The following is an 18,897-nucleotide window of genomic DNA, read 5'->3' as shown; positions in this document are numbered from 1 at the left end:
TTTACTTTTTTAAAATTTTATATAACATATATACTTACGATTCATGTATCTTGGTGTATGATAATTGGTCTCTCCTATTAAGGTTGAAGGAGGGATCGACTTTCAAGTCCCATTATAGGCTGAGGAGTAGAGTTAGAAGTATATTAGATGAGTGCGTGAGTTGTCATTCTAAAAAAATTATGATTCATTGAGTTGGGTTTTACGCATATGAAATAGGTGAAAAGATCCAATACAATAATGCCTTAACGTACGATACGTACGCGAATCCACTTTTTCACGAATCGATCCATGAAATCACATCCAAACATCTCGGAATCGTCAATACATATCCAATCAATCATTGGTTCACCGAAAAAACAGTTTTGGATGGTTAATCGATCAATTTTTCACTTTTTTTCACGGAGACCGTTTTTGAGTGTTTAATGAGTGTTTTAGGTTTTTGGCTGAGCCTTTAAGTTTTTGTGAGCGCTTTCTAAACGTTTTAGGTTTTTGCCTTTGCTTTTTACCTTTGAGAGTCTCGCGTACCTACCGTACGTTAAGACATTAGCGTAAAATAACTACACCCTATAAAATAGTATGCCTAAGTGTTAAGCTTTAAAACTCAAAAGTGTAATTTAGGTTGATGTGCACATGACTATATTTTAGGCCCAAGCAAATTATTTTAAAACTGATTTGAATTGAGTTAAAGAAAACCGAAACCGGTTCGGATTATAAACTTATCCAATCAAATTGTCACCAAATTCCCTATCAGTTTAGATTATATTACAAACCGGATTTAAGAGACCTCTAAATTTAGGGTTGTGTTTTCACATTTTTTTTTGTTAATTAGATTGATTTGAATAAACTCATGTTCAAACGGAATTCAAATAAGCTTATGTAAATAAAATTTGTATGGTCTTAAAAATGTAGAAATTCCATTAAGACCATCCGTAGTACCGGCGTTTTAGGGTATAACGCCGGGGCACACTGCCCCCGCGGCGTTTTTGTCCGGCATTTTTTTCAGGCGTTTTCTACAAAACGCTTGGTTATGGCTCACATTTTGATAAAAAAACAGATGGCAGCCTCTTCTTGCACCACCGTGGTGGTCAAAATTGGATCTTCACAGTCAAAATTGAATCAAAACGGATCAAAATTAGACCAAATCGGACAAGGGCAACTGGTTCTTACCTTATTATAAACCAAAATTGGACCAAAATCGAACCGAATTAAGAAAAATCTCACGAAGCTTGGGGCTTGGTTGTTTGTTCTACATCCGTTTGCTTATTATGAAGAAAGGGAGTTTGGTCTTCATTCGTTTGGAAGAAAGAAGAAGAGATGGTTAGGTAGGTTGGTAGGGTTTTCTAATTTTATATTTATTATTTAAATGAATTGTTATTAAAAAAACAAAAACAATTAATTGTGACTGGACGCCACGTGTCGTATAATGCCTGAGGGTGGGGCTCTATGACTACACCCTGTTTTGATATAAAACCATAACTCTGACTGAGCGCCACGTGTCGCTTAATGCCTAAAGGTAGGGCTTTATGACTACGCATAGGCTAATATTCTTCAAATAATAAGTAAAATAACCGGAAAGCCGATTAGAATAATAATATAATACCACGCATACCGCATGATGTGATCATGCTTACAAAACCTTCAATTATTTAATTAACATACCACAAAAATCCATAGTTAATTAGTTACCCGAAGAAGATAAAAAAAAGTGACAACCCATACGAAATGTCACACCTTAGGCCGAGGGGTGCGGAGCGCTAGGAGGGGCGCGAGAAGGCGTTCGATAGCGCCCCCTCTCGCGCCCCCTCTCGCGCCCCTCCACACCATGCCCCGGGGCGCTATCACCACTACCAATACCCATCTAATCAAGTTTCTCTCTCTGCCACACGTCACAATATTATTGGATGGCGCCCCCACTCACGCCCCCTCTCGCGCCCCCCACACCCCTCAGCCTTACCCACTTGACTCCTACCACTACTTGTATCTATCTCGTAATGCATGCCACGTCACATGGGCCCGGCGGCTTTTAGTCAATTGGCAATTTAATTTATTTGGAGGTGCACCACTTTCTGCATCTTTTCCTTTCCCATTCCAACTATTCACAATTAAGCCCTAAACTGAATTCAATCATAATAATAATATCATTCCTTAATTAGTTTTATAATAAAAAAGTTACATATGAACATGAAGATCTATTAATTAAATTAATGCTGCTATAAGTAAGTTGGATGCAGAGATCAGAGATGTCGTCTGTTGCAGAGCTAAAAGAGAGGCATATGGCTGCCACGGAGACACTCACTTCTCTCCGACAACGCTTACGAGAAAGACGCCTTCAGCTGCTCGATACAGACGGTATGTTAATTAATATCATAATATATGTGACTGATTTTGTTTTCAATTTGTGTTTCTAATGTACTTATATCCTTCGGTTTATTGTTTCTGATTGAGTTTGGCAGTGGCGACCTATGCGAGAGCGCAGGGTAAGTCTCCGGTTTCTTTCGGTCCCACGGATCTCGTTTGCTGCAGGATTTTGCAGGGGCACACCGGGAAGGTAGGGTTTCGGTTTTATGTTAATAGGTAATTTGAGCAAATTACAAACCCTAGGTTGATTTCTCATTTCTATTTGGATTGGTTAGAAATTTTATATAATTTGATATGATAATGTTGACCTAATTTTGGATATGGTTAACTGAGCATATCAGGTTTATGATGATTACTAAACATTGTTAAATCAATATGTCAACATGTTTATGCTTCAACTACCTTTAATTGTTTGTTTTAAAATGTGCGTGTTAGGACCGCATGATGATTATGATGCACGCGTCATATGATATGGCTCGATGCAATCTTATGCGTGAAGTGGTGCCTTATGCAGTTGACCAATATTTGAATGTATTGGATCGTTGATTGCAATGGGTTTGAGTTTTTCAAATTTGATTGAACAAATCTGACCATTGATTCAATGAGTTTAAGTATTTGAACAAATTAGACCATTTATTGAACAAGTCTGACCAGAGACTATAAGAATATTATATTTTTTTAGTGTTAAAATTTTATAAGTTAACAAGTTCAAACATTATCTATAATTAATTACCTTTTTTTTAATAATGAAAGCCTTGCATATGTGATGCTCACTCTTTGTGCATTGCGCATCATGCATCGGATTTTGGGATCAAATCGGATTGGTCGCTATGGCGATTATTAAGTTTATACCATTTTCTTTCTACTTATACAAAAGAGATCTACCATCCTCTTATATACTTATTCTTATGTTTTCCAATATGGTTATTGCTCATCCATAAATATAATAATCTCAACATCAAAATTACATTCAGGTGTACTCACTTGATTGGACTCCAGAAAAGAATCGCATAGTTAGTGCATCTCAAGATGGAAGGTTAATAGTTTGGAATGCTCTCACAAGTCAGAAAACACATGCCATTAAACTCCCGTGTGCTTGGGTTATGACATGTGCCTTTTCTCCAACCGGGCAATCGGTTGCATGTGGTGGTCTTGATAGCATGTGCTCCATCTTTAATCTCAGCACACCACTTGAAAAGGATGGTAATTTACCAGTATCAAGAACGCTGAGTGGACACAAGGGTTATGTATCAACTTGTCAATATGTTCCAGATGATGATACTCACTTAATTACCGGTTCTGGTGATCAAGCTTGTGTGTTATGGGATATAACTACAGGATTAAGAACTTCTGTTTTTGGAGGAGAGTTTCAATCAGGGAAAACCGCAGACGTTTTAAGGTTTTTCTTTTTTTTTAAAACCTATTCTTTTTGTGTATTTCTATGCATGAAGCCTCCTAAACCAGTTTATTAAACAAGTTATATTATTATGGACATGATAAAAAAAACGTCTGTAGTCATATTTGACACACTTATAGTTTGTAAGAAAAAACTTAAGCTTTCTGGACAAAAAGTATTGTGGGACAACTCAACTTGTGCCAAAATGATCTGATCTGATTCGTTACTCTACCTCCTGGCTAGGGGTGTGCATCGGTCGGTTTTGGGCTCAAACATATTCAAAAACGAAAATTCGGTTTTCGAGTTTAGTTTTTTGGGTGTTTTTATTTTTGGTTTTTACAATGGGTTTCGGTTTCGGTTTTGCCATTTGGGCTTGAAATTTTGCGCAAAACAAAATTGGCCAACATATTGAATTATTGTGCTAAAATTCTTTTATCAGTTAATAGCTATTTGATATTACACATTTGGATCTAAAAATTTTGAACTAGACCATTTATTTATTTTTGATAAATTACCAAATATTAAAAAAAAGTTATATTCCATATTTTGATAACAAAAGTTGCCTTTTATGGTTTGATCCGGTTATTTTAGTTTTCGGTACATGCAAAGCCGAAACCAAACTGGAAATTTGGTTTTTGTTAACTATCGATTTTGGGGTAGGTTTGGTTATTTCGGTTTTGATCATTTGATATATACATATATATATATATATATATATACATATATATATATATATATATATATATATATATATATATATTATTGGTTGTTTCAGTGTGTCTATCAACGGGTCGAATTCAAGAATGTTTGTCTCGGGATCATGTGATGCAACTGCACGTCTTTGGGACACTCGTGTTGCAAGTCGAGCAGTAAGAACGTTTTACGGCCATGAAGGGGATGTTAATTCAGTAAAGTTTTTCCCAGATGGAAATAGGTTTGGAACTGGATCAGATGATGGTACTTGCAGACTTTTTGACATTAGAACCGGACACCAGCTCCAGGTGTACTCGCCACAACAGCAGCTGCAAAACGGTGGTAACAATAACCCTAATCCTGATGTTACTTCTATTGCTTTCTCCATATCAGGACGTCTGCTGTTTGCTAGTTACTCCAATGGTGATTGCTTTGTATGGGATACTCTATTGGCAGAGGTAACTAAGTTTTTTCTTTTCTCCCACACCCAAATATGTGTGTGTGTGTGTATAGAGAGAGAGAGAGAGAGAGAGAGAGAGAGAGATTTATGTGCGAGAATGAAAAGAACAAAATAAATCATTCACTTTTTCCTTTCAACAATTCTTTAATTACAAGGAAATGGTTGAAATGCAATGCAATTTTGTTTCATCTCTTAAAACATTCTAATATATGTAAACAATTTTTTTTTATTTATATAATCTATATGTGTATACCCATGTGTATGTACATTTCTTACACGTGTGCTGGTAAACGTGTAAAAATGAAAAAAAAAACATGAAAAGTTTAATTTAATGTTGTTTTTTTTGTACATAACATAGACATTTTTAAGTAAGAAAAAGTTTAAAAAATATGAACCATTGATAGAAAAAGTCAAGCGATTTAGGTTTGCTGTTTTGTTCTCGCAATAATTTAGTCATTTGTAATGAACTTCATATGTATGTGCATGTGTGTGTGAGCATATGTTTATGTATGGATTATGAATCAGTTTTGAGTAACATTATTAATAATATTTTTTTAAAACAGGTTGTTTTAAATCTTGGAACTCTACAGAACTCACACGAGTCTCGTGTGAGCTGTCTGGGTTTGGCTGCTGATGGCAGTGCTTTGTGCACAGGAAGTTGGGATACGAGTCTTAAGGTTAGCCTAAATTCTAACAGTTTTTGTATTATGCGATGCATATTATGCAATTTTACATTAGGAAACATAATGTGATTTTGATTTTTTGTTGACTTATAGATTTGGGCTTTTGGAGGGCACAGGACAGTGATATGAATATTTAAGGACACGTGGTGGTAAGTTGGTAACGGGTGACTCTGATTTGCATCTTTCTTGACGTGTATTGGTGTACGTTTTATTGATCTTGTGGAATGAGCATAAACTAGACGGGGTAGAACGTATAGTAAATATTTTTGTCTTATTTTGCTTCACAAAGTTGAAGATTGTTAATATTACAATGGCATCGGTTTTTATTTATTAATCTATGAATTTCAAATCAAACGTACCCTACTCATAAGGTGCATCAACTTGTATATTTTTGTCAAATGGAGTTTAATGTCGCTATACATTGATGAAATTATATCTGATGACAATGTAGACATGAGCCCTATTGGCTTGGAGCTAACATTCTCAGGCAAGGCCATCTCGGGTTTAATACTTAATACTTGTCTTCATTTTAGATCTGGATACCTGTTCAGAATATTGCATACTTATATTTCTATTATGATGTCTGGTGTTTGGTTTTGTGGATTTTAGTTCTTAGCCTAATTGCTAGCTACGGTTTTGAAAAACAAAAAAACCAATATGCCTGGTTGGTCAGGTCGACTCGCCAGGCCAGACCTGTCAAAAGACTCAAAAACTGTTTGTTTTGGTTTGGGTGCTTGGGTAACAACACTGTTCTTTTCAGTTAAAATATTATTCAAATTTTAGAAGTGAATGATTCTCGAATATCGTATGTATACATATGTTTACATCACATGTTTTGACCATTAAAAAAAAGAATAGTAAAGATAAACAGCCTGTTCATTTATTTTGCCGGTTCCAAGCTCCAAACAGTAGATCAACCCATTAAACTGACTCAAAAGTCGCACACAGGCTATATCTACTTGGGTCCCTTGTTCTACTATCATTTTTTTTTAAATGGCTCTTGGTTCAGACTTATTTGGTTTTCAAGAACGTTCTTGGTTTACGATTTTGTTTGTCACCTAACCGAATTTAGTTCTTTTGATATTTTTGTACCTAATGTACGCAAGAGATATACGTTAGAGATTAAGTTTTACATGAAACACATTTTTTAATGGTAAGTCTTGTTTTTGTGTTTTCTTGTGATGCAACAATATAGAATCATACAAACGAAATGTGTGTGTTGCGCTGCTTTGAAGCCGGACTAGACTGATTGGACTGGAAGCAGACCCTAAAACCGGTCCAATTTAGTTTCTTTGAGCTGCTCCTCCATGACTCCATTTTACAAATACCCTGCAGCCTTCACTTCACATGCTGCATTCTGTCTGGAAGTGGGGTGTTTTGTATGCTACTAGTAGTGATTAGTGAAGTAGTGCTAATTTCCTTCATACATTGATTTTCCAATAACTCTCTTTGAACTCTCGGCTGGCCGTAGTGGGTGCCAAAGCCACATAGGCTGGTTAACGCCCGCCGAACCAATTATTGAAACACAATTATTATTTAATGTTATTTTTAATATAAAAAGATGAATGGGTGAATGTGATTGGTTGGATTTGTAGCTGGCCCATACACTTGAGCCCCTTGTCTCATTAACCGCTTGGCGCCTAAGAGGGCTCATTACACTTTGGCATCAATATGTGTGGGAATGGTTGAGCCCCCGAGCCTACGTGAACGTGACAGTGGCGCGACGATACGTTTTTCACTTTTTAGTTAAACCGGTACACATGAATCGCCTACCTTATCACATCTCATTATTTTTATTTATTCTCTTCCAAATCCATTTATTATTTTCTTTATATCATATTTCAGTTAAAGTTAATTCATAATAATAATAATAATTCATATTTGTTCCAAGTTAATTATGGTCATTTGTTTACTTTTTAATACAAGGGGTTTAAAATTTCCCACCAGTGAAGACTTAAGAGTGAAAATAGGCATTTAAAAAAGTGTTGCTTTGTCGTATAATGTATAGAAAAAACAAGTAATAGAACCCGAGCTTTCCAGCATGGTACATTGATGGATCTATATAAACCATGTAAGCTTCATCTAATCAACATCAACAGTAAAAATAAGCAAGTAGCATGGTTGCGTAAACATGTCTAAAGCTAGAAGTTAGCATTAATAAAGAATAAGCTAAATAAAAAAAGAATTTAAAAAACAACTAAACGTATAAAAAAAGAACTAATAAATATATTTGTTAGACAAAAGAAAAAAAAAAGAAGTCTCCAAACTATGTAGAAAAAACAATCATTAAGTTTTAAGGGCCGTATGATAACTGGACTAAATTTAAGACGTGAAATATAAAGAAAAACAATTATAAAAGCTTATAATTATATAATAATAACTCCAGACAGAAACATAAATTGAAAAAAAAAAAAAAAGTTCAATGCCTATATGATGACTCAATTATAATTTTATTAAAGCATAACATATAAACATAAATTAGTAAAATAGAAAGATTACACGACTGAAGTTTTGAAATAAAAAGTAATGGGTAAAAACTGAAAAGTGAACGAAACAATCAAAAGGAGCAATGAAGCTAAGGATGAGCGATTTCAGTATTGATACCGTATTCGGTACTGATTTGGTATGTTTTGAGTTTTTTGGTATCGGTACAATACCGGTATTTCTTGAATTTTGCATGACATATCGGTACCAAACCGATACTGGTATTGCACTGATACCGCACCAAACATTTTGATAAATATTTCAATTTTTCATGATCGATACGGATACCATCACGGCTCATCCCTACAATCAATGTTGTAAAAATCCCGACTAGACGCCGATTAATCCTCGATTAATCGCTAGTCCCCACTTCACTGATTAATTTTGGGCTAGTCAGCCAATTAATCTATCAATGGTCAAAATCCGGCCAAAATCGATGGTTTCCAGCGAGATTCTCACCAAAATCAGCGGTTTCCAGGCGAGATTCTATTAAAACTAGCGGTTTCTGATGAGACTCGAGCCAATTTTCGGCCAAAATGTGTAGTATATATAAGATAGAAAATTACATCTAAAAATGTGTAATTGAAAATTATACATTAAAGTCTAACCCAATTAATACTGATTAATTTTAATTAATCGCTAGCCCCCAACGGGATTTTACAACCGTTATAGTTACAACAATGTCTTGAAGATACTAAATTACACGTGATAGTGACAGCCCGGCCACATCAAACCAATAAAAATATAAAAAAGAAAAAGAAAAAGAAAAGAAAAGGCAAGTGGACTCAGTCTCCCTATATATACATAACAGCCACCACCGTCGGCCGTACAAACAGTAAATAATAATAATAATAATAATAATAATAATAATAATAATAATATCATGTCCTAATGCCTCCTACTCCGGCCATCTCATCATCCTCCTCCTCCCTCCTCCTCATCGCCGCCGGAACCCTAGCCTTCGGCTCTCTCCTCTTCCTCTCCCGCCGCCTCCTCCCACCACCAACCTCCAACAGCCGCCTCCACCGCCAGTACCACACCAACCTCCCTCAACGCCGCTTCAACGTCCGCCGCCTCGATCTCAGCTTCCGAGTCGGCCGCAACCGCCGGATCGTCTTCCTAGTTCAGGCCGCCACGTTCTTCGTCAACGAGAACGGAAGCAGGTCGCAGCTGTGGTTTTCGATTAGAGTTGGAGGAAGCTCGGTTGAGAAAGAAGTCAACGCGATGATGGCTTTGATGGTGATACGGTGGCTAATGATGCCGGTGGTTGTGGAGATGATGGAGGATGTGGAGTGTGCTTCGATTGTGTATCTGTGTGGTCTCCGGTTGCCGGTGATTGCTTGGGCCACTGCTTAGTGTTAAGAGTTAGGGTTTGTAATTGGAGCTCAATTTGGCCCCAATTTTTTGTGAATTGAAACGTGGTCGTTTAATGGTAATTATTATTATTATTTACTTTTGGAGTTAATTGTTTATAAGATCATGATTTATTGCAATTAGCATTTGTATGTAAGGGGGTGTTTGGGATAACTTATTTTGCTGCCTTATAACTTTTCATTAAAGGTTAGGATCAAAGCGTAAGTATAATGATTAACTAGGTTTGTACTCACTGCGTTGCGGCATTGCGTTAACGTGAATTCAGTTGGTATAGGTTAAGTTCATTACGATAATATACATTAACACAAAAGACAGTAGCGACACTTAGTATAAGTTATGATAAAAGAAATTACCGTATTAAAGAAAAAAACACTACCGTTTATGATCAATACAGATACATCAGCGTCCTGTCCCACTACACCACGAACTCCGTCGATAACAGCACCCTCGTAAGGTGGCGGAGGAGGTATAACACAACGTCTAATGGTGTTTACCCTTCATGCAAATATCCCTATCTTGTTACTGGAGTCAACGAGTCATTATATATATGTACAAGTGATGTTTGTCAATGTGTGATACGGCTATTGAGCCTATTGTTGCTATTGTTATGTGGCTTTAATAGTTAAATACTGAACTTTTTTACTATCACACTGGATGACAATCATATGGTTGTTTAGGGATGGTCTTAATGTGCCGGCGGCTAATTATTGGTTTTATTGTATTTATTTTATTGTATTTATATTTTGTTGAGAGGAACTCATAAGCTATTTAATCTACTTCTGAATTACACTTTTATTATTGATAATTACGGGTATAAACTACACCCCTTAAGAAAAGCATAGTTTTATCCAACTCTCTAATACCGTGGTAATTCTTGGTTTAGTAGGATGGCTTTGATCTTCAAAGGGTGTTTGAATATCACAGGTCGTATGGTCATTTGAGGTAACAATGTACAAATATACCTAGTGCCGCTCACCTTACTTTCCTCCATTTTTTTTATCAGAATCGATTGAACTCAACCTTGACTGAATTAACAATTATGCAGTTGGAACGAATTGGTTTGTTGAGTAGGAGCACTATCAATAATAAACACTGTAAACTTATGCTCTGTTGTATATGAGCGAGCAGAGCTGACTCTATTTATACAACCTGAACTTTGAGATAATTGGCTTGATTAAAATTTCGAGACAGCTCAAGCTAACCATGACTCGGCTCATGAACATTAGAAGAGAATAGACTAAAGACGAGAAAAGATCAGATACGAGAGATGAGAACACAATACAACAGAAACTAATTATTTGTATACTAATAATTGCTATGGTTTGCCCTTTTAGTTAAGATTGCACATTGCAGGTTGACTAAAGAATAAAATATTCTTTTGGTAGATATTAACATACAGACTTAGGCCTTGGTAATCAACAATGAGATTGAATTGCTAGTTTCAAACTTTAACGAGCTTTGATTTATATAAATACAATCATCTTATGAAGATGTGGTTTTCTTGTATACTTCTTAGATGAACAGAGAGCAGGTTTCTTTCACAAAATTCCGCCAAACAAATATAAAACATGTTCATAAAAAAATCCAGTTACATAAAAAAGAAATTAAACTTCCTTGTAGAAGATGTCTACCTATCAAAACGCCATTAATAACAAAATGAAGTTAAAAGCAAATACATATACTCTCTTCTTGGTCTCCAAAATTGTCTTATTGACTCTTTTATCAAAAACAACAATGTTTATATGTTTGGTAATTTGATGTTGGATAAAAATTGACTAGTTGGCAACTAGTTCATGAATTGCATCACTTACCGCATCATCCTCTGATCTAACAGCAAGTTTCATTGCCACCTCTTTTGCACTATCCACTCCAAACGATAATCGAACAAGTACCTTCACGTTGCCTATGTACACACCTGATAACAAGCATGTGTGTGATCTTGAGTTGGCCGCAACCACCTCCGTACCCTGAAACATTCAACTTTATTTTACTTTTCTTTTAAATGCAATGATTTACGAATGTCGAATACCATAAATTCAATATTCATTTTACGTTTTTAAATGCAATGATTCAGAAAATATATAACGGATAGCTGCAAGAACCGCATAACTACTTGTGACTGCTTATTGCTCTAAATGTGATACATTAGAGATGGTTATGTAACCGCTTTCCTTCTCTCATTATATTTTTCAAGCACTGTGTACAAGTGCATTGTGCAGTTCGCTATCTAAAACTAGTTCTGTACTAAACGCAAATATAAATCAATTTTAAGTAGTATACCATGAGAATCACATAAACACTTGCTCCTCATTGCTTTAACTGTGCAGTTCTCTACCTTAAGTTTGTTACCTTACAAGTAGAGAAAAATTAGTTACCTCGCAAGGTTGCATGCCAAGAAGATTGATGACGGTACTAACTGCTTCTTTCAGACTTTCCCTTGGGCCAAGCCCATACTCATCAACACGTTCAAAATCCGGGCCCAAACTTTCCCATGCATTTCTGAAATTTGAAACCCCAACTTTAAGCATGTAGTCTGCTGCGACAACCTCAAACTCCTCCAGCTGGTATTCATCCTCCACACCATCTTCCTCAGCCTCACCAGTTGACGGATCAACCTGAACCAAATTTCAATCAAATTATACCATTATTTATTACCCTTGTTTTTTTTAAATAAAAAACTACCGATTTAGAAAATATTACCTCTTTAACAATAAACCTCAACACGTTGCTGAATTTGCCAACAGCCGGAACCCCTTCTGGTTTCTCAAATGCAACAAATGTTTGTCCCGGCGTGTCATACGGTAGGGATTTTAATGGTTTTGTTGCTACTTCTTCAAACTCTTCTGCTTCTGAAGCATCCACAACAATGGTAACCTAAAACCAATACATAGCGTTAAACATGACAAATATATTTAAATTTAAATTTAAATATAATTTGAATCTTGAAAGTTGCAACGATAGCTTACATCTTCCAATAACTGCTCAGGAATGGTATTGGTACAGTTGTACTGGAACACAACATGCCTATCGAATATGTGTTTAACTACATTAACTGCATACTCCGTTTCGGCTTCAGTGAGCTCCACAGGTGCAGATGACTGTTTACAAAATCACAACAATAGATATGAAATAAACGAGAGCGTAAACATAAACCTAGATGTATATATATTAAAGATTATATGCCACATGGCCCACATAGACGAACCTTGAAAAGCTGTCCAAAAGTTGAGAACTCTGGAATTGATAACAGTAACTTGTCATAAGTATCAACGGCTGAAGTGGGGGCTGGTGGAGCACCGAGACCTGTTGGCTTTTTAGCAGCAGCTTTTTTCTCGGCAAATGGTTGAGATTTAACCTCCCTTGAAACAGAACGGATATCAAAGGGTTCTTCTGATGGTTCCTGAAATCCAATAAACAATTGACAAAATGATTATGAAGTAGACAAAAGTCATAACTCATAACAAAGACAAACATGTGGGACCTTACATAGTTTTTCAAACTAGTCTCAAGGTTGGCAAGTGGAATATCCAGTGACCCGAACAGAAATTCCTTTACATCTTTATGGGTTTCAACAACAGAACCGTCACCTCCAATAGTATTCAAATACAGTGTAGCTCTGTCACGAACCTACACATAATTTCAAAAGCGGTCATTTGCTGTATTTACTTTTGGGACGATAAAAGCATTGTAACTTAAGTATACAACTGACCTCATCATCATTATCATATAAACAGCGCCTCAACAGAACAAAGATACGGGGCTGCAGTACAATATAATTCAAACTCAGTTATTGATAGAAAATTCACCTGACTTTAGTTATTAGTATTACAGGAAATGAGAATTGATGTGCTTACCTTCAATGAGTCAACCATAGCACCAAACTTTGCCAAAGTGCTCACTGCACTAGCTCGAACAGTTGCATTTTCGAGTATGACACGGTTATATATATACCGTATGTATTTGCTGGGATCTGATGTCTTTGGCCCCTCAATACCAAGAAAATGGAGAATCTAACCATGTAATTCAAAGTAACAAGTTTAACAAAGAGGTGAATTAGAGCACAAGAAATCAACAGAAAATTTAAAGATTGTAAAATGGGTGGTCAGTGACGGGTCAAGATGGCATTTTTAGTACATGTTAGGCTGACATGAAACATTTTTTGTCCAAAATTCTTTTTAACTTTTATTAATTGTTAGTATGTCAAATATGAATATAAAAATAATAATATTTAAACAATGCTCAATCTGTTTAATGAAGTGAAATAAGAGATTTTAAGCCTTAAAATATACGTTTTGGGCAACTTTCTGCCGGTTTCGTGTAACCTGCTCTAATTTTATTTTACCAATTTGTCCAATTAGAGATAATATGTGACCCAAAACGACTTGTGCATAAGCATATTGGTCAAACTTGCCACCTTAAGGAAACTAACAAGAATACAACAAAGACGATGCTAACTTGTGTTGAAAGATATGTAAATTCACAGTCCTCGATGAATTCACACAGGTGAAGAAGGCCACTCTCTTTTGCATCTGGGATTTCTCTTATGATGGTTACAATTGAATCGACAATTGCTTTCTTGTACTCAAATCCACCTTCCTCCCTTAGGATGTTGCTCAAGAAACCCATCCTAAAAAGATAAATAGACAATTAAGGATAATTATATGAGGCACAGTCACATCTATCTTCTAAATTTAAGAAAGGAAGTTGAATAGACTCACAATGTTCTGAACTTAAGAGGGAACTTCAAGCACAATGATCTAATGGCATCAACAACGACAATTTTGAACTCGTCAGCAATGTCAGACATGAAGTTGGTAATTTGTTTCATCAAACGATCAACGCCTGATTCATTTCCTGTTTTAAGAAGTGTGGTAATGGCAAGAGTTGCAATACTTCTGTTTTGGTCAGAAATCAAGCTCTCCATATCTATGTTACAGGTAGTTACAGCCATTGGGTGAGTCATTGCCACCTGAACAAGATACAGATCGTTATACATCAGGAATAGACCAAAAAAACACCAAGTGCACTTTATGAAAATAAAAGGTGAATAAAGAGCATATTGTGCATCGAGTATTACAAAAATGCAATGGCTTACTATACCCCATAAAAAACTGTGAATGGCTAATAATCATGACAAAACCTTCAAGATATAATCCTCAAGAAAGAAAATCAGTCAGCATACCGAAAACCATCACAAAAACTAATTCGTTGATAACGCTAAGTTCACTTTAGAGAAGTAAAATGTAAATGTATCAGTAATTACCCTATTTAACAGTGTTACACAACACATCAATGCCAAAACAGATCAAGATAAATAAGTTGGCAAGCAGATGTTGCAAAACATATAGGTCACGCGGGTTGGGTTGCACGTCAAAGCAGATAACTATTTGTACGTTTCAAGTGGACTCAAAATATTTTTTGTCCAAAATTTTAAAAAGTATATACATAATGACTTAGTCATATATATTAGAAGTTTTACCATTTCAACAATAATAAAATATTTTACCATCTTCACCTGTTAAGAGATTAACAATAACCCAAATCTTGACACATTTATATGTAACCAGGTCAAATTGTCAGATAGACGCCTCACGGTGAAGATGAATAAGAACCAATAATACATAGTTTTGATGCTCCTGACACTTTGAGCCGGTATACCACGTGAAACTAAGTGCGTGTAAGATTTTTTTTAACACTTAACAGGTTTAGAAAGTGACCTTGTTCAATGTCCTCACAGCAGCAAATCGAAGCACCGGCTTAGATGAACTTAAGAAGAGCTGTAAGACAGTAATTGCAGGGGTCAATTCTCGGCTAGTAACACCGCTTAATTCTGTTATGGCCCTTGCTGCTTCAAAAATGACCATCTCTGATTTGTGGCGTAGACAGCCTTCCAAATAGTCATAAAAAGGACGGTCCCCAGTTTGATTGTTCATGCTTGACTCCCTAATAACCTGAATAAAAATTGTCAGTGATTCAATATTTCAAATCACACCTAACAACCCTAAATTCACAAGAGAAAGAAATAACACTAACAGAAGTACCTGGCTGGTGTATCGAATCAGCAAGCATTGAGCCAAAGGTGAACGAACACTACCCTTTGTCAAGCTGGTCACTAGTTTACTCACAGCTAAACGATCATTTTGTCTTATCTACAAATTGATCAAGTTGTAAATAGACCATATGATAATCATCTCATATGAAACCCAAATCATTAAAAAACTTATGAAGCATACAAATTACATACCTGTTGGAGTAAAGCAAGTGCATGAAACTGCACAAGTGCTGCTCTTGATTGAACAGCTTCTTGTACCTCATTGCTCCATCTTTTCACAATCTCTGGGTTCGTCTAAGATGCATAGATGTAATGAAATTATAATTTTTTAACACAGTAAGGGGGTGTTTGGGATTGCTTATTTTCACCAACTTATAACTTATAAACTTTTTGAAAAGTAATAAGGTGTTTGGGATTGCTTATATTGTGAGAGAAAAAGTTCCATAAGTTACACTTTTGTAACTTAAGGCAAAATAAGGAATCCCAAACACCTCCTAATAAGACAAAATAATGGAATTATTCATATAGTAAGTTGTACCTGAAGCAAATGGATACCACTGACTAGTGCTGCACTGGCTACTACAGGGTTTTTATCAACAATAGCTTGTTTTAAGTATCTCTCAATTTGAGTTAGATGTGTTCCATCTGTAATGCGACAGAGAACACGAATAGCATTTGCTCGATACACATCAGTCTTGCTGTTCATGTCTTTCATAAGGGAACTTGTGACAATAATAACCTTCCATGCAAAAAGAAATGTATCATGTCATTTAAATGTAAAAGCATAGAACAACTATAAAGAAATAAATATGTAAAATAATTCTTTGAGACCTCATCTGCAGAGGGGGAGAGCTCCTTTATAATCAAATAAACCATTCTCCTTAATCCAATATCTTTAGCCTGGAAAAGTTTTGTTACTGAAAAGAAAACTTCTGTGGCTTCAGTCTGCAAATAAGAATCGGCGATAAAGTATTAGAATATCAAGATGTTGCTAAAAAGATTGCAAAATTTCAATATGCACAACAATGACGAGATAACATGCTTTTCAACAACACATGTTGTGGATCATTATAGCCCATAGGCATGCTATAGACAACACCGCCAGGTTGCACCAATCCTAATTTAGTTCCAATTAAACGAAAATAATACTGGAAATGGTGCAGTTGAAGCATCTTGATTCTTGATAGTTGGTAGCAATAAATACATGACCCAGACAAAATAATTCCTTGAAGAGTTCGAAGACATTATTATATACCACATGCAACGATTTAAAATATATAAACATGATACAAACCCAGAACTTAATGTCCTCTTTTACAGGAAATGTTTAAAGTAAAACCATATGTATCTGTGTGAAAATCGTGTGTTGTCTTTCTGAACATAATACAGAACATGACCTGACCTTTGTGAAGGTATCACCTTGATTCAAGAGATAAAGCAGCTTTGTGATAACCTGTCAACATAAACAAGAACTTAACCTGTTGGATCATGTTCATGTAAAAGAATAAATAAAAAAAATATGTAGCACCAATATGTTGAAATAAAAAAGCACCTGAGAACACCTCCTTGAATCCAACTGAGGATCATTAAAGACCCTGGCTTCCTGAAGAACTGCTCCTTTCTCGATTCCGGAAAAGGGAGAGTACTCAGCTACACATGACAACAAGACTCAATTATATGCAGCAAACAAACATGAAAGTGCAATAACTATAATGTTTCAAAAAAATACCATATCAAAATATCAATCAAAATTCTATAAAATTGTCAATGTCAGAAAAGAGACAAGGCCTGCCTGTACTTAATAACCAAATGTGCAAAACTTAAGATCTGGGATCAGCTATCAGTCGAATCATTCCTCTATGATATGTATCAAATTGTCGATGATCAAAATAAACTACATTTTCTATATTCCTATTATACTTCCATCAAACCTCTGTATACACACAATCAAGCCTACACAAGTTCGCAATTCACAACACATATCGACTCGCATCATAATTCAAGAGCTTACAAATCATCTTAAGTTAACTAATTTCACACCAAATTAACGAACACAATGCAGATCATCTAAATGAACACAAAAATAATGTCAAACCTAAGTAAATTCTCAACACCGTTACCATCACTAACAACTAAATCCACCGGCATAATAATAATAACAATATCCAGAGCTTAGAAATCAGCTTAACTAAAATCTACATTCAGGACCTAAATAACGGCAATGTAGATCTAACACAAAATAGCATATCCTCTAAATCGCATAGAAACAGATCGATCAAAATCGAAACGAAGAATCGGAAATGAAGTGGAAACTGAAATTATTACCTTCCTCGTCACGATCGTCATCTTTCTTCACGTACTGCGACATTATTGAGAGAGAATGAGAAATTGAGACCTAAATGTTGAATCGATTGCAGCTGTGAATCAGATCTTGATGCTCTGTTTGTTGGTATACGAGTGAAATTGTGAGCGTAACTGGGAAGTTTACGAGCAGATCTCTCTCTATCCTTGCAAGAGGGTTACAACTTACGAATGCTGTAAAATACTGTTGGTCTAACCTCCTTTTTTTAATTATGAATGAACTTATGGTTAGAGTTGTTAAAACAAAAATTAACAAACAATTAACAAACTAAGATATCCCTATCAGTGTTGCAAAAATCCCGATTAATCGCTAGTCTCTACTTCACTAATTAATTTTGGGCTAGTCGGCCAATTAATCGGTCAGTGGTCAGAACCGACCAAAATCGGCGGTTTCCGGTCAAATCCCAGCCAAAATCGACGGTTTTCGGCAAGATTCCGATCAAAATCAGCGGTTTCTGGCGAGATTCCGACAAAACAATAGTTTCGCGCGAGATTCTAGCAAAAACCAGCGGTTTCATGCAAGATTCCAGCCAAAATATGTTTGTGTATATAAAGCTAAAAATTACATATAAAAATGTGTGTGTATATAAAACTGAAAATTAAATATTAAAGTCCGATCAGATTAATCTCGATTAATCGTTAGTCCCCACCTCACCGCCTGACTAGCGACTAGCGATATTTACAACACTGCTAATGTGTCATACGGGTGTTTATTCTATTGAAATCAGGCTTTTATCTATTTGTATTGTATCAAAGTTTTATGGTTTGCATTACTTTTTTATGTTCTATCATATGAGATCTGACAGACTCTGATTTGATTAACGGTAAAGTTTATATATAATGATATTTTTTATTATAATATATGTTTGTACTAAATAGAAGTAAAATACTGTAAATTCATGTTTTGTGTACAAGTTTTAAATGAATAGTTAATCGACTATAATCATGAAATGGACTTTACGACAGCGGTATCAATATTTGTATACAGTGGTATTCATTTCAAGTGTTTAAGGATTCTAATCTTAACAGTGGATAA

General features: G+C 35.6%; 2 protein-coding genes across 2 annotated transcripts; one reads left to right on the top strand and one right to left on the bottom strand.

Moving 5' to 3' along the window:
* The first annotated feature begins 2,223 nt into the window (after positions 1–2,223).
* On the top strand, positions 2,224–5,936 carry LOC143587059 (guanine nucleotide-binding protein subunit beta-2-like). Its single transcript, XM_077068455.1, has 6 exons — positions 2,224–2,349; positions 2,454–2,548; positions 3,333–3,757; positions 4,530–4,905; positions 5,471–5,584; positions 5,684–5,936. Exons 1-6 carry the CDS (start codon positions 2,226–2,228, stop codon positions 5,717–5,719), a joined length of 1,170 nt encoding a protein of 389 aa, XP_076924570.1. The 5' UTR covers positions 2,224–2,225; the 3' UTR covers positions 5,720–5,936.
* A 5,079-nt stretch (positions 5,937–11,015) lies between these two features.
* Positions 11,016–17,995, bottom strand: LOC143587078 (coatomer subunit gamma-2-like). Its single transcript, XM_077068477.1, has 18 exons — positions 17,826–17,995; positions 17,053–17,150; positions 16,903–16,953; positions 16,332–16,445; positions 16,039–16,239; positions 15,693–15,794; positions 15,490–15,597; positions 15,166–15,399; positions 14,167–14,417; positions 13,904–14,075; positions 13,303–13,458; positions 13,158–13,208; positions 12,935–13,075; positions 12,654–12,848; positions 12,415–12,546; positions 12,149–12,322; positions 11,824–12,063; positions 11,016–11,415 (listed from the first exon to the last, which is right to left on the bottom strand). Exons 1-18 carry the CDS (start codon positions 17,866–17,868, stop codon positions 11,224–11,226), a joined length of 2,655 nt encoding a protein of 884 aa, XP_076924592.1. The 5' UTR covers positions 17,869–17,995; the 3' UTR covers positions 11,016–11,223.
* Between the last annotated feature and the right edge of the window lie 902 nt (positions 17,996–18,897).

The sequence above is a fragment of the Bidens hawaiensis genome, unplaced genomic scaffold, assembly GCF_021521415.1.
Source record: "Bidens hawaiensis isolate Kalapana, Puna unplaced genomic scaffold, B.hawaiensis_p1.1 tig00001575_1, whole genome shotgun sequence".
NCBI lineage: Eukaryota > Viridiplantae > Streptophyta > Magnoliopsida > Asterales > Asteraceae > Bidens > Bidens hawaiensis.
Note: the sequence above shows the minus strand (reverse complement) of the source record. Positions and strands in the feature narration are given on the sequence as shown.